General features: G+C 41.5%; 1 protein-coding gene across 1 annotated transcript; it reads right to left on the reverse strand.

Annotated features, from left to right (window-relative positions):
• Nucleotides 1-2,274: 2,274 nt before the first annotated feature.
• LOC148126733 (vomeronasal type-2 receptor 26-like) lies at nucleotides 2,275-10,153 on the reverse strand. Its single transcript, XM_087927670.1, has 3 exons — nucleotides 10,127-10,153; nucleotides 4,210-4,336; nucleotides 2,275-3,170 (listed from the first exon to the last, which is right to left on the reverse strand). Exons 1-3 carry the CDS (start codon nucleotides 10,151-10,153, stop codon nucleotides 2,275-2,277), a joined length of 1,050 nt encoding a protein of 349 aa, XP_087783796.1.
• Between the last annotated feature and the right edge of the window lie 1,202 nt (nucleotides 10,154-11,355).

Genomic DNA, 11,355 nt, shown 5'->3' on the forward strand with positions numbered 1-11,355 from the left:
AAATTCCTTAGAAATCAGAGCTGTCAGTTTTAAAGGCGATGTTCTTTATTTATTGGTAGAACTGAATGGGTTGCATTCCCAGGAGTTGAAGGACTGTTATGCTGTCCCAGTCAGATGTAAAAGAGCCATGGAGATAACTCTGGTGAAGCCCAGGTTGCTTAAGAGCATCTTAGAGTATACAAACCTGCCCTTTCAGGGGAGGCTGAAAGGCTGTTTCCCAAACAGGACAAGGTGACTCCCAAGGCTCATTTCCTATGAGGACAAAGAATGTCCAATTTTAATTCCATTTCATTGGATTCAGTCTTGGGCTAAACTTGGACAGCAATCAACAAAATAGGCTTTTTCTTTGTCATTTGAGAACAAGGAAGAAGTGAAGTTTTTATTTATTTATTTGATTTATCAATTGCTTACAAGAGAATAGATATAAGTATACACATGAGTAAGAATACAGGAAACAGGTACAATAAATGGGGAGTGTTGAGGTAATTCCCCGTTAGGAGAATGAGCGCATACAGGGAGACGTAGTGAGAGTAGTGTTTGAATAATATGTACACAGCACACAGATACACTGTACAGTTAATGCAGGCTTTTACTTTCAATAAACGTATAAGCAAAGTCCACACACAGTCCAAGTCATTCACAAGTAAATCAGTCAGTGTTTATTTCAGAGATAATCCTTTCAATATCAAAGTCCAGTATCAAAAACAGTTCAGTAATAGACTTACATCAATGATAAGTAACAGTCATTAGGAAAAAAATGGAGGAATGGCAAAGACCTCCAAGTTGACAATGAGTTGACAATGGCAACTTCTTCTAAGGAAAACCTGTATAAAATGTTCTTTCCACTGGCGAGATTAGCAAAGATGTTTAAAAACATGTCTGCCAAATGTTGGAAATGCACTCAGATACTGGGCACATATTATCACATGTGGCAGACATGTAATTTGGGATAAAAATACATACACGGTTATAAGAAATGTTAGGGCAGCATATAGATTATAAGTCACAAATATTTTTGTTAGGTATAGTGCCAGAAAAGTATGATCATAAAGAGAATATATGTTTAATATTACATGTTTTGACAGCAGCAAATGTATTTGCACAGCACTAGAAAAATGAAGAAATATCTACCGAAGAAGCTGTAATTAGAAAAATACTAGACTGTGCAGAAATGGATAGATTGACATTAAAGATAAAAGAAAAAGAAGATACAGAATATTTTCAAACATGGGACTTGTTTTATCAATGGTTGAATAATAGAGATAGAAATTAGGGAACAAATTATGTAAGCAAAGTACTAATATGTTTTACTATTATGTAAGCAAATTTATCCTGGCAATGTGCTGTTCACAAAGCATTTATGTATGTAAAAGAAAATTATAAATAAACTGGTTTTCTTTAAAGAACCAAACCAGGAGTGAGTTTCCAATCAGGAGGATGAAGGAGAGATCCCGGTTGTTGGCTTTGACACGGGGAGTTTCTAGGTATTTAATGAAGATGATCCTGGGGTTAGAAACAACAGGAGGGCAAAGGAGAGCAGGATGATGCCAGATGATCTTCATAGCACAAGAAAGTTATTCTTTTGGGGATACATTGGACTCAGTTCTTGGTTGGATGCTGATCATCTGGGCACAATCAGAAGATTGCTGGTTTCTTTGCATAAGAATCACATCTGGTCTCAGACTGTTTTCCTTTTTGCTTCCCTGTATGAAGTTCCCACAGAGGGTGTTGAACCTTTCATGTGCCCCTTTGCAGTGGGATCCTTCCTGCCCAGAAAGGATGTCGGGAGAGGGAAAGTTCCACCCTGAAGTCTGAAGGTCCCATAAGCTCTAGGATGTCATCTAACACTGGCAGAAACAACTGGGAGAGCTCACCCAGAGTGTTGCAACTGGGTGTGTGTGTGTCATAATATGTGTGGTTTTGACACCCAGCTCTATTTCCCTCACCTACTCTTAAAAAAGAAGTAAGAGAAAGAAACCAGGTTTAAATTGCTAGAATCATCACACCTTAGGTAATGGACTCCTCTCCCAATACCTCCTGGGAGCCTTGTCTCCTTTGCAGCTGTCTTATAGTTATGTAAGTTCTCATTCCATATTCTGTCCTTTACTGGCTGCAATGCAATTTTAATTATGAATTCATTAATTTTACTGTTTGAGTTTAATTTTGGACTTTAATTTGATTAGCCTTACAGTCTTCACAATTTTATTCAATTTTAGATAACTTTAATTGTTAAAATGAAACAGATGAAAATGAAGCCATCTCACTATTGCTTCCCTATTTTATCTTTAGCTGTTCCTTAGTGTTTAGATCTGGTCTCAGGATGATAATGTAGCACTTGGGGAAGAAGATGCAGCCCAGCAACCCAGCACTGGAGGCCAACATGGAGAAGACTTGCACGGCCACCATGGACTTTCCTTTGGTACTCAGGTAGGTGGGCAGGAAGGAGATCCAGACGCTACAGAAGACCAGCATGCTGAAGGTGATCAGCTTGGCTTCGTTGAAGGCCCCAGGAAGGTTCCTGGCCAGGAAAGCCACCATGAAGCAAATGGCAGCCAGGAAACACATATAGCTGAGGGTGACATAGAACATAGTGACAGAGCCTTCATTGCATTGCAGGATAATCTCTCCAGGCTGGGAGTGGAGGTCAGAGTCAGGGAATGGGGGAGAAATTCCCAGCCACAATGCACAGATGAAAATTTGGCCAGCAGAACCAGAAAGAATGATGGAATTGGCCAAGCTCTTCCCCAACCATTTTCTAACCCTGTTCCCTGGTTTTGTGGCCAGGAATGCCAAAACTACTGTGACTGTTTTGGCCAAAACAGAAGACACAGCTACTGAGAAGACAATGCTGAAAATTATTTGTCGGAGAAGGCAGGTGGCTTTCTTTGGCCGGCCAATGAAGAAAAAGGAGGACAAGAAGCAAAACAGAAGGGAGACCAAGAGGATGTAGGAGAGGTCCCGGTTATTGGCTTTGACAAGGGGAGTTTCTCGGTATTTAATGAATATGATTAAAACAAGGCCTGTCGTTAGGAACAAGAATAGGAGAAAGGAGGTCAGGATGATTCCTAGATGATCTTCATAGGATAGGAAGGTTATTCGTTTAGGTATACATTGGACTCGGTTCTCAGTTGAATATTGATCATCTGGGCACTTGGTACATTTTTCAGCATCTGAGAAAACAGAAAGTATTTTATTTTACAGTCCCTTCTTTCATATTTATCTTTTACTCCTTGAACCAACTGCTAACTCCCCATGGTCCACTCAATTAGATATTTCTGCTTATGATCTTAAAATTGATTGATTGGTTGATATATCTTTTGGTCAGGAAGGTAAAGTTGGTTTGGGCGAGAAAAAGCCATTGACCTGAAACCACTCCTGGTGTTTCAAGGATTTCAGAAATTCCTTCTTAGGTTAACTACCTAAGAAACCTACCCTGAGAAAGGGAGGGGGGCAACCTCCAAAGTGACCAGTAGAATAGACATTTCTTCTGGCAGAAGTGAATTCACTATGTCCTCCAATCTCTTTCTATTTTATCCTTCAAGATCCTTTTTTTGATCCTCCCATTATGGAAGAAATTGGACTTTTTGAAAATGAAGAACAGAGAAAAAGCCGAGATGCAGGGGTAGGATTCTACCAGTTCGCACCTATTCACTAGAACTGGTTGTTAACATTCTAAGCAATTTGGAGAACCAGTTGTTAGAAGAAATTACTGGCCTAATCCTGTAAGGAAGGCAGGAAGGAAACATTCTGGTGTTGCTTACAGAAACTGCCTCTCTGTTAACCCTTATTACATTCTTGGCAGGACTAGACTTCCTGTCTCAGGAACGTCTCTGGATTTTTTTTCCCCTCCTTTGCTGGTACTTTGCTTGTGTGGAGTGACCATTCAAAGTTACTGAAAAAAGTGATTTATGACCATTTTTCACACTTACGACTATTGCAACATCCCCACAATCATGAGAGGCCAGGAGAGGAGATGCATGCCTCAATGTGAGTGATGTTGAGTTGGCCACGCCCAGCCAATAACATGACCACCAAGCCATGTCCATCCAGTCACATGACCACCAAGCCACACCCACCACCTAAGTCATGCCCACAGAACTGATTGTTAAAAAATGTGAATCCCACCCCTGCCGAGATGTCTCTTTTAACATGCACGTTGGTCAAAGTGCTCTGGATGAAACCAGCACCCTTTCCTCTGGTGTCACCCACCTTCCTGAGTGGAGATGGTCCCCTCCGGACAAGCGACGCAGTCGTAGCAGCAAACTGGCTCTCCTTCCCGATCCCGCTTGAAAAATCCAGGATGACAGTTTTCCACACATTTGGACTGAGGCAGGGACTAAGTAGAAAAACAAGGAATGCCAAAGAAAATATGTTAGAGATAACCCTCCATGGAAAATGGATGTAGACATGAACATTAGCAAAGGAGTTTCTGGGCTTCACTGAGATAAATATGAAATCTCTAACTTCAATCAATCTGAATAGAGCTGGAAGGGTCCTTGGAGGTCTTCTAGTCCAATCTCATGCTCAAGCAGGAGACCCAATACTATTTCAGACAAGTGGCTGTCCACTTTTTTTCTTAAAAACCTCCAGTGATGAAGCACCCACAACTTCTGGTGGCAAGCTGTTCCACTGGTTGATTGTCCTCACTGTTAGGAAGTTTCTCCTCCATTCCAGGTTGCTTCTCTCCTTTATGAGTTTCCATCCATTCTTTCTTGTCCTGCCCTCTGGGGCTTTTGAAAATAGTTTGCCCCCCCCCCTTTTCTTTGGGGCAGCCCCTCAAATACAGGAATGCTGTTATCATGTCCTTCTGTTCTCTAGACTGGCCTCACCTAATGGTTGCAACTATTCTTCATATGTTTTTGTCTTGTTCCAAAATATTGTGGGAGATATATAACTATGTACAGATTTTTCTTCATTTAATTCCCCTCTTTTTCTTTTGGCATTTCACATTGAAACAAAAAACATTTCTAGTTAATAATAATTGTTTAAATAAAATCTGGAGGGATGGAGCTGAAAAAAAGATTTAAGCATAAAGTGACAACTGGTGAGTTCCTCTTCATGTCCCTATCAACATGCATTCCTCCATTCTTCATATAGTCATGATTTTAAATTTATATTAAATTGCTAACATTAATATTAAAATTAAATTGTATTAAGTTATATATTACAAATATTAAAATTATTCAAGAAGTTATATTATATATTACTACTACTAGATATATAAAATAAAAAATTTGGGACAAGGATTAGCCCACTTAAAATGGGCCATAAGGTTTTGGAAAACAGAACAGAAATGTTGACAATATTTCTTCCACCTTGTTGAGCAACTTCAGCTGTGAAAGAGCCTCTTGGTTGATGAGAAACCTTTGTCTTTCAAAACTCCCCAGTTGCAATTTCATTGGATTCTCCTCGGGGAGAACCACGCAGCTCACAAGGTTCAGATCTGCTGCTACCTCTCCATTTTGGTCCAAGTACAGTTTCTTTTGGGAAATATTGCAAAACTCATTCTTTTCCAGAAAGGGGTGGAACTAGAATGGAAACATCCAGGAATTTAAGAAAAGAAAAGAAAACTTACTTTCTTATTCCAAGTGGTCTTTTTTAAAATCCCACCTGGTCTTTCTTATCCCACAAGGTGTCTATTTTGCAAAGCACCAGAAGGTATTACAAGAAGCAATGGATGTAAACTAACCAAGGAGAGAAGCAACCCAGAACCAAGGAGAAATTTCCTTGGTAGAAATTCATCAATAGAACAATTTGCCCCTCCAGAATTTGTGTGTGCTCCAACACTGGAGTTTTTTTTTAAATAGTTTATTAATTTTTACAATTAAAAACAGTCACAATACATACACAAATGAGCAAAAGAAAGAAAAATAAAGAAAAGAGGGGAGGCAGAGAGGGAAAGAATTTTGAGAAAGGAAAGAAAAAAAGGGGGGAAGAAAGAAAGAAGGAGGTTACAACGTTAAAAGTATTCTTATTTTAACAGTTTGCAAGATCTTCTTTTATTTTCATAACCTTAACTTGTGTCATATAACCACACCTGTTTTTTACTTATATCACTACCTCGTTATTATGGGTTGATACTTTTCTTTTATGCCTTATGATATATAATTTATCTTTGGTCAATCCAATTATACCAACAATTCCAGCTATCGCAGTATAGTGAAGTGTCTTTATTTTTTAGCGCCAAAGTCAATTTATCCATTTCTGCGCATTTTGAGATTTTTTCAATAATCATTTCTTCTGATGGAGTTTGATGTTGTTTCCAGTGTTGAGCGAAGGTTAATCTGGCCGCTGTTAAAATGTATATTGTTATGTATTTAGCTTTTTTGGAAATTTGCTTATCAAAAATCCCTAGTAGGAAGGACTCTGGTTTGTATTCGATCTGCTCTTTTGTGATTTCTTCCAACCAAGTTTTGATTTTCTTCCAATACTTTTGGGTTTCTGCACAAGACCACCACATATGGAAAAAGGTTCCTTCTTTTTTCCTACACTTCCAGCAATGCGGACTCATGTTGGGGTGCATCTTCGCTAACCTTGAAGGGGGGAGATGCCATCTATAAAACATTTTATAAAGATTTTCCTTGTATGCTGCTGATTTGGTAATCTTATTGTTTCTGCCCCAAACTTTCTCCCATTCCGCTAATGTGATGCTGCGCCCTACGTTCTTACTCCAAGCAATCATATTTCCTTTTACAATTTCTTCTTCTAGTTCTGTTTCTAATAAGTAATTATAAAATTTTGTTATGTTTTTTTTATTTGATCCTAATAAAATTTTATTTAATTGTTGCAATTTATTGTTGATTCCGAATTCTTTTTTTGTCTTGTTTGTATCTGCTTTGAATCTGAAGATAAACCCATTGATCAATTTTTTGTCCTTGCTCCTGAAGTTCCTGCCTTGGTTACAAATTTCCTTGTGGGTCCAGTAAATCTTTGTACTTAATCATTTTGGTAATTTCCAAATTGTTTGGGTGAATCATTGCCTCCATTGTTGAAATCCATACTGGTATTTTTGTGTAATGTTTTTTCCATATTTTCCTCCAAATTGTTAATAATGCATCTCTGATTAAGTGTCTATGAAAGTATTTTTGATTGATTTTCCCTACATCCCATAAGAAAGCGTGCCACCCCCTTTGTAAATCATGGCCTTCTAAAAATAATATTCTTTTGTTGGTTAAGTTCACCCAATCCTTCAGCCAAACTAACGAGGTGGCCATGTGATATAACTCCCAATTTGGAAATGCTAGGCCTCCCCTGCTTTTCATATCTTGCATTGCTTTTACATTTATTCTGGGTTTTTCCCCTTGCCAAATAAATTTCAAAGTTATTCTATTGAGTTCTTCAAAAAAAAAATTATGTAATTTGATTGGGATAGTAGTAGCAATTCAGCCTAGTAGTGAAATTTGAAGTTTCCCCCACGATTCTAAATCTTTCTTTACCTGGTGTATCAGTTTATCATAATTGTTTTCTTTAAGGGTCTTACAGTGTGGGGTTAGCCAAATTCCTAAGTATTTCACTTTCTTTGTCACTTGTATATGCATTATTTCTTCTAGTTCTATTTTCTGTTTTTCTGTTAGGTTTTTGGTCATTAATTTGGTTTTTTAAATTTATTTTAAGTCCAGCTACTGCTCCGAATTTCTCTAATTCACTCATCAATTTTGGTCCCCTGTCTTTTGGTTCTTCAATGAAGAAAATCATGTCATCCGCAAATGCTTGCAATTTATATTCCTCTTTCTTAACTGTTAATCCTTTTATATCTGAATGCCACCTAATTCGTGTTAACAATGTCTCTAATGCTAATATGAAGTGCAGGGGAGAGAGTGGACAACCCTGTCTCACTCCTTTTTCTATCTTTATTGGACGAGTGCATTCCCCATTCACTATTATATTAGCTTGTTGTGTATCATATATAGTTGTTATAATATTTTCAAATTTGGTGCCCAAATTCAAATTATAAATTTTTTGAATTAAAAATTGCCAATTTAGATTGTTGAAAGCCTTCTTTGCATCTAGGAACATAAGTGCTACTTGTTTCTTGGGGTGGGCTTCATAAAATTCTAGTACGTCTAATACTATTCTTAAATTGTTCTTTATTTGCCTAGTTGGGAGAAATCTGTTTTGGTCTTCATGTATATACAAGTTTAAGATCCTTTTTGTTATGTCCCTGGAACTTGCCAAAGTTCCCACCCAGGTCCGAGCATGCTGCAGGGGCATTTGCTGCTCCCCATTGGCTGGCTCCCCTCGACAGCCGGCTATAAAAGCCAGCTGCAGGGTCCGGTCAGCCGCTGTTCATTGGAAGCCTGCTCCCAGCAGTGCTGACATGATCAGTCCTTGAATAAAGTCTTGTTGCATTCATGCCCTGGTCTAGCCTCTCATTGCTCAATCTACAACACTGGCGACGAAGGTGGGATGGCTACCAGAGGCAGTCTGTAGCAGCTGAAGTCACTCTATTGCTGAGCTGCAGCCGCGCCGCCTGAGAGCTCGGTCAGCAAAAGTGAAAGCAGAGTGTCTGTAGCCGCTCCGTTAGCAAGCTACAGGGGAAAGTGAAGCTCTGCGAGCCGCAGCCCGCTCAGCACAAAAGAGCGCGAAATTCAAACGGCTGTCATTTGAATTCGATTCGGAATACAGCGCGGTGCTGTCATTCCATGAGTCACTGATGCCTACACAAGGCACGAGATTTGAATCACTGTCGGAGGCGGCTAGCCAATACCGCCTACGCTCTCCAGGAGCGCGCAATTCAAAACGCTGCCAACAGCCGTTGCAGCCTGAACCACAGACGTTAACCCAGAGAGAAAGCAGAAAGGTTCTGAGGAGCCTCTCCTGAGCTGAAGTCACTTGTCTGGCAAAACGCTGTAACAGCAACTGCCACTAAAACACACGGGGCCATTTCCCAGAGAGAATTACAGTCTTGTAACCAGCTGAAGTTCACAACATGAACTCCAATCCAGCCTTCCCACCGTTCAAGCTGGGTGAAGAGAAGTGGGAATCGTACAAGAATCGTTTTAATCACTACATCTACGCTATCGGTCTGGCTGATGCTGGTGAGCACAGGAAGAAGTCGTTCTTCCTCAGTTATTGGGGGGCATCCGTTTTCGATACCGCCACAGCCCTTGTCGCTCCATGTGAACTAAAGAGTGTCCCCTGGACAGAATTGCTGGAGATCCTCACCAATCATTACTCCCCCAAGCCTTCGCAGATCGCGAGACGCTTCGCCTTCCGGATGAGGAAGCAAGCTGAAGGGGAAACCATAAACCAGTACATGGCCGCTTTAAGGACTGCAGCTCTCCAATGTGAGTTCAAAAACTACTTGGATGACATGCTTCTCGACCAGCTCATCTGCGGGGTCAAGGACCTGCACCTCCAAAGGCGACTGCTTGCCAGGAAGGATCTCAACCTCTCCCAGGCCGTCGAGGAAGCCTTGGCTGCAGAGCTAGCAACCCAATCAGCCACCGAGATTCAAGGCTCCGTTTCCAAACCTAGCTGCACCTCCATCCATTCAGAAGAGGTGATCAGCGTAGATGATTCCAACGAGCCAACAGACGTCCACCGTCTCGCCCATGCCAAGCAACCACAGGTAGGAACCAGGCAAGAAAACAGCAGTGCATCCAAACGCATCATCCTGTGCCTATCCTGTGGCGGTCCACACTCGAGGGCTTCGTGCAGATTCAAAGGTGCCACCTGCAACAATTGCCACAAGAAGGGCCACATTGCCAGAGTCTGCCAGGCTACACACAACTCTGCACAGGGGGTTCCTTCCTTTTCTCATTCTGGCTCCCAAAGGCAAGTATTAAATTGTCACACTTGCTTCCATGCTAAACACTCCTGTCATTCTATTAGTAAGATCACGCTTTCCATTTTATTAGAAGGTAAACCCTGCCGTATGGAGGTTGACACGGGGTCAGCGCTCTCAATCATCTCTTGGAGCACACTCAAGAAGATCCAGCCCAGATTCTCCAGAAACCAACTCCAGAAGTGCCAACTCACCTTGAGAGACTATCAAGGGAAGGACATCCCAGTACTTGGCAAAGGCAAGTTTCTTGTTAATTTTAAAGCTTTCAAAGGCCATCTGCCTCTAGTGGTAGTTAACGGCAACCTCCCTAGTCTCTTGGGGCTCGATTGGTTCCCTTACCTCGGCCTTGGGGTAACAGGAGTCCATGCTGTCTCAGCTTCTGACACTGACTCCTTATTCGCTGACTACGCTGACGTTTTCAGCAACGAGTTGGGGTGTTATAACGGTACCCCCATCTCATTCGCAGTTGACCCCCAAGCAGTTCCCGTCCGACTGAAACCACGTAGGGTGCCATTCGCCATTCGGCCTAAACTGGACGCGGAACTTGACAAACTGCTTAAGCAAGGGGTCATTGAACCCACAGACTTCGCCAAATGGGAGACACCAATTGTCACACCCCTTAAAAAGGATGGCAGTCTGAGAATTTGTTCGGATTACAAAACAACAATTAACCGCTTTCTGCAAGTTAGCGCTTACCCAGTCCCGGTCATTCAACATTTACTGCACACTTTTGAGCCTGGCACCATTTTTGCCAAATTGGACATGTCACAGGCATATCAACAGTTCCCTGTGGACACCCAAACAGCCGAGTTACAAACCATTGTGACTCACAGGGGTGCCTTCAGGTGCAAGCGTCTCCAATTTGGCGTGTTGCCCCTGGCATTTTTCAGTCCCTTATGGAGCGTATCCTACAGGGCCTCCCTGGTGTAGTACCCTACTTCAATGATATATTGGTCTCGGCCAGGGACAGACCCCAACTCTTCCAGAGAGTTAGAGCAGTGTTAGACAGGTTCAGACAGCATGGACTCAAATTAAAAAGAGAAAAATGTGCCATTGCCACTAGGCAGGTGGACTTTCTAGGCTATAGAATTGACGCATCAGGCATACACCCCCTAGAATCCAAAGTCAAGGCAATCCATGAGGCACCCACTCCAACCACTAAAGCCGAACTACAAGCCTTTTTGGGATTATTAAACTTCTATGCATCATTCCTGCCTCACAAAGCCTCCGTAGCCGAGCCTTTACACAGACTCTTAGATAAAAAATCACCTTGGCACTGGGGACACAAGGAAGACACTGCTTTCCACGCAGTCAAATCGCTGCTAACATCAGACGCAGTTCTTATACAATCTGACCCATGTCTTCCATTAGTACTAGCAGCTGATGCATCCCCTTTTGGGATTGGAGCGGTCTTAAGCCACAGACTACCCAACGGCTCCGAGGCACCAATCGCCTTCTTTTCCAGAACTCTCTCAGCTACAGAATGTAACTATAGCCAAATCGATAAGGAGGCTTTAGCAGCAGTTGCAGCAGTAAAGAAATTTCATGAATTCCTTTTTGGCCATCAC

Source organism: Pseudonaja textilis, chromosome 2, assembly GCF_049901715.1.
Source record: "Pseudonaja textilis isolate UNSWEBS1 chromosome 2, rPseTex1.2, whole genome shotgun sequence".
Lineage (NCBI taxonomy): Eukaryota > Metazoa > Chordata > Lepidosauria > Squamata > Elapidae > Pseudonaja > Pseudonaja textilis.

Bases quoted from the DNA above. Each gene is read 5' to 3' on its own strand.
- LOC148126733 (XM_087927670.1), bottom strand. From the start codon at position 10,153: ATGGACTCCTGTTACCCCAAGGCCGAG. The intron at 4,337-10,126 runs GTAAGGGAACCA...TTTTCTACTTAG, and splicing joins CCTGTTACCCCAAGGCCGAG to TCCCTGCCTCAGTCCAAATG. The intron at 3,171-4,209 runs GTGGGTGACACC...CTGTTTTCTCAG, and splicing joins GACCATCTCCACTCAGGAAG to ATGCTGAAAAATGTACCAAG.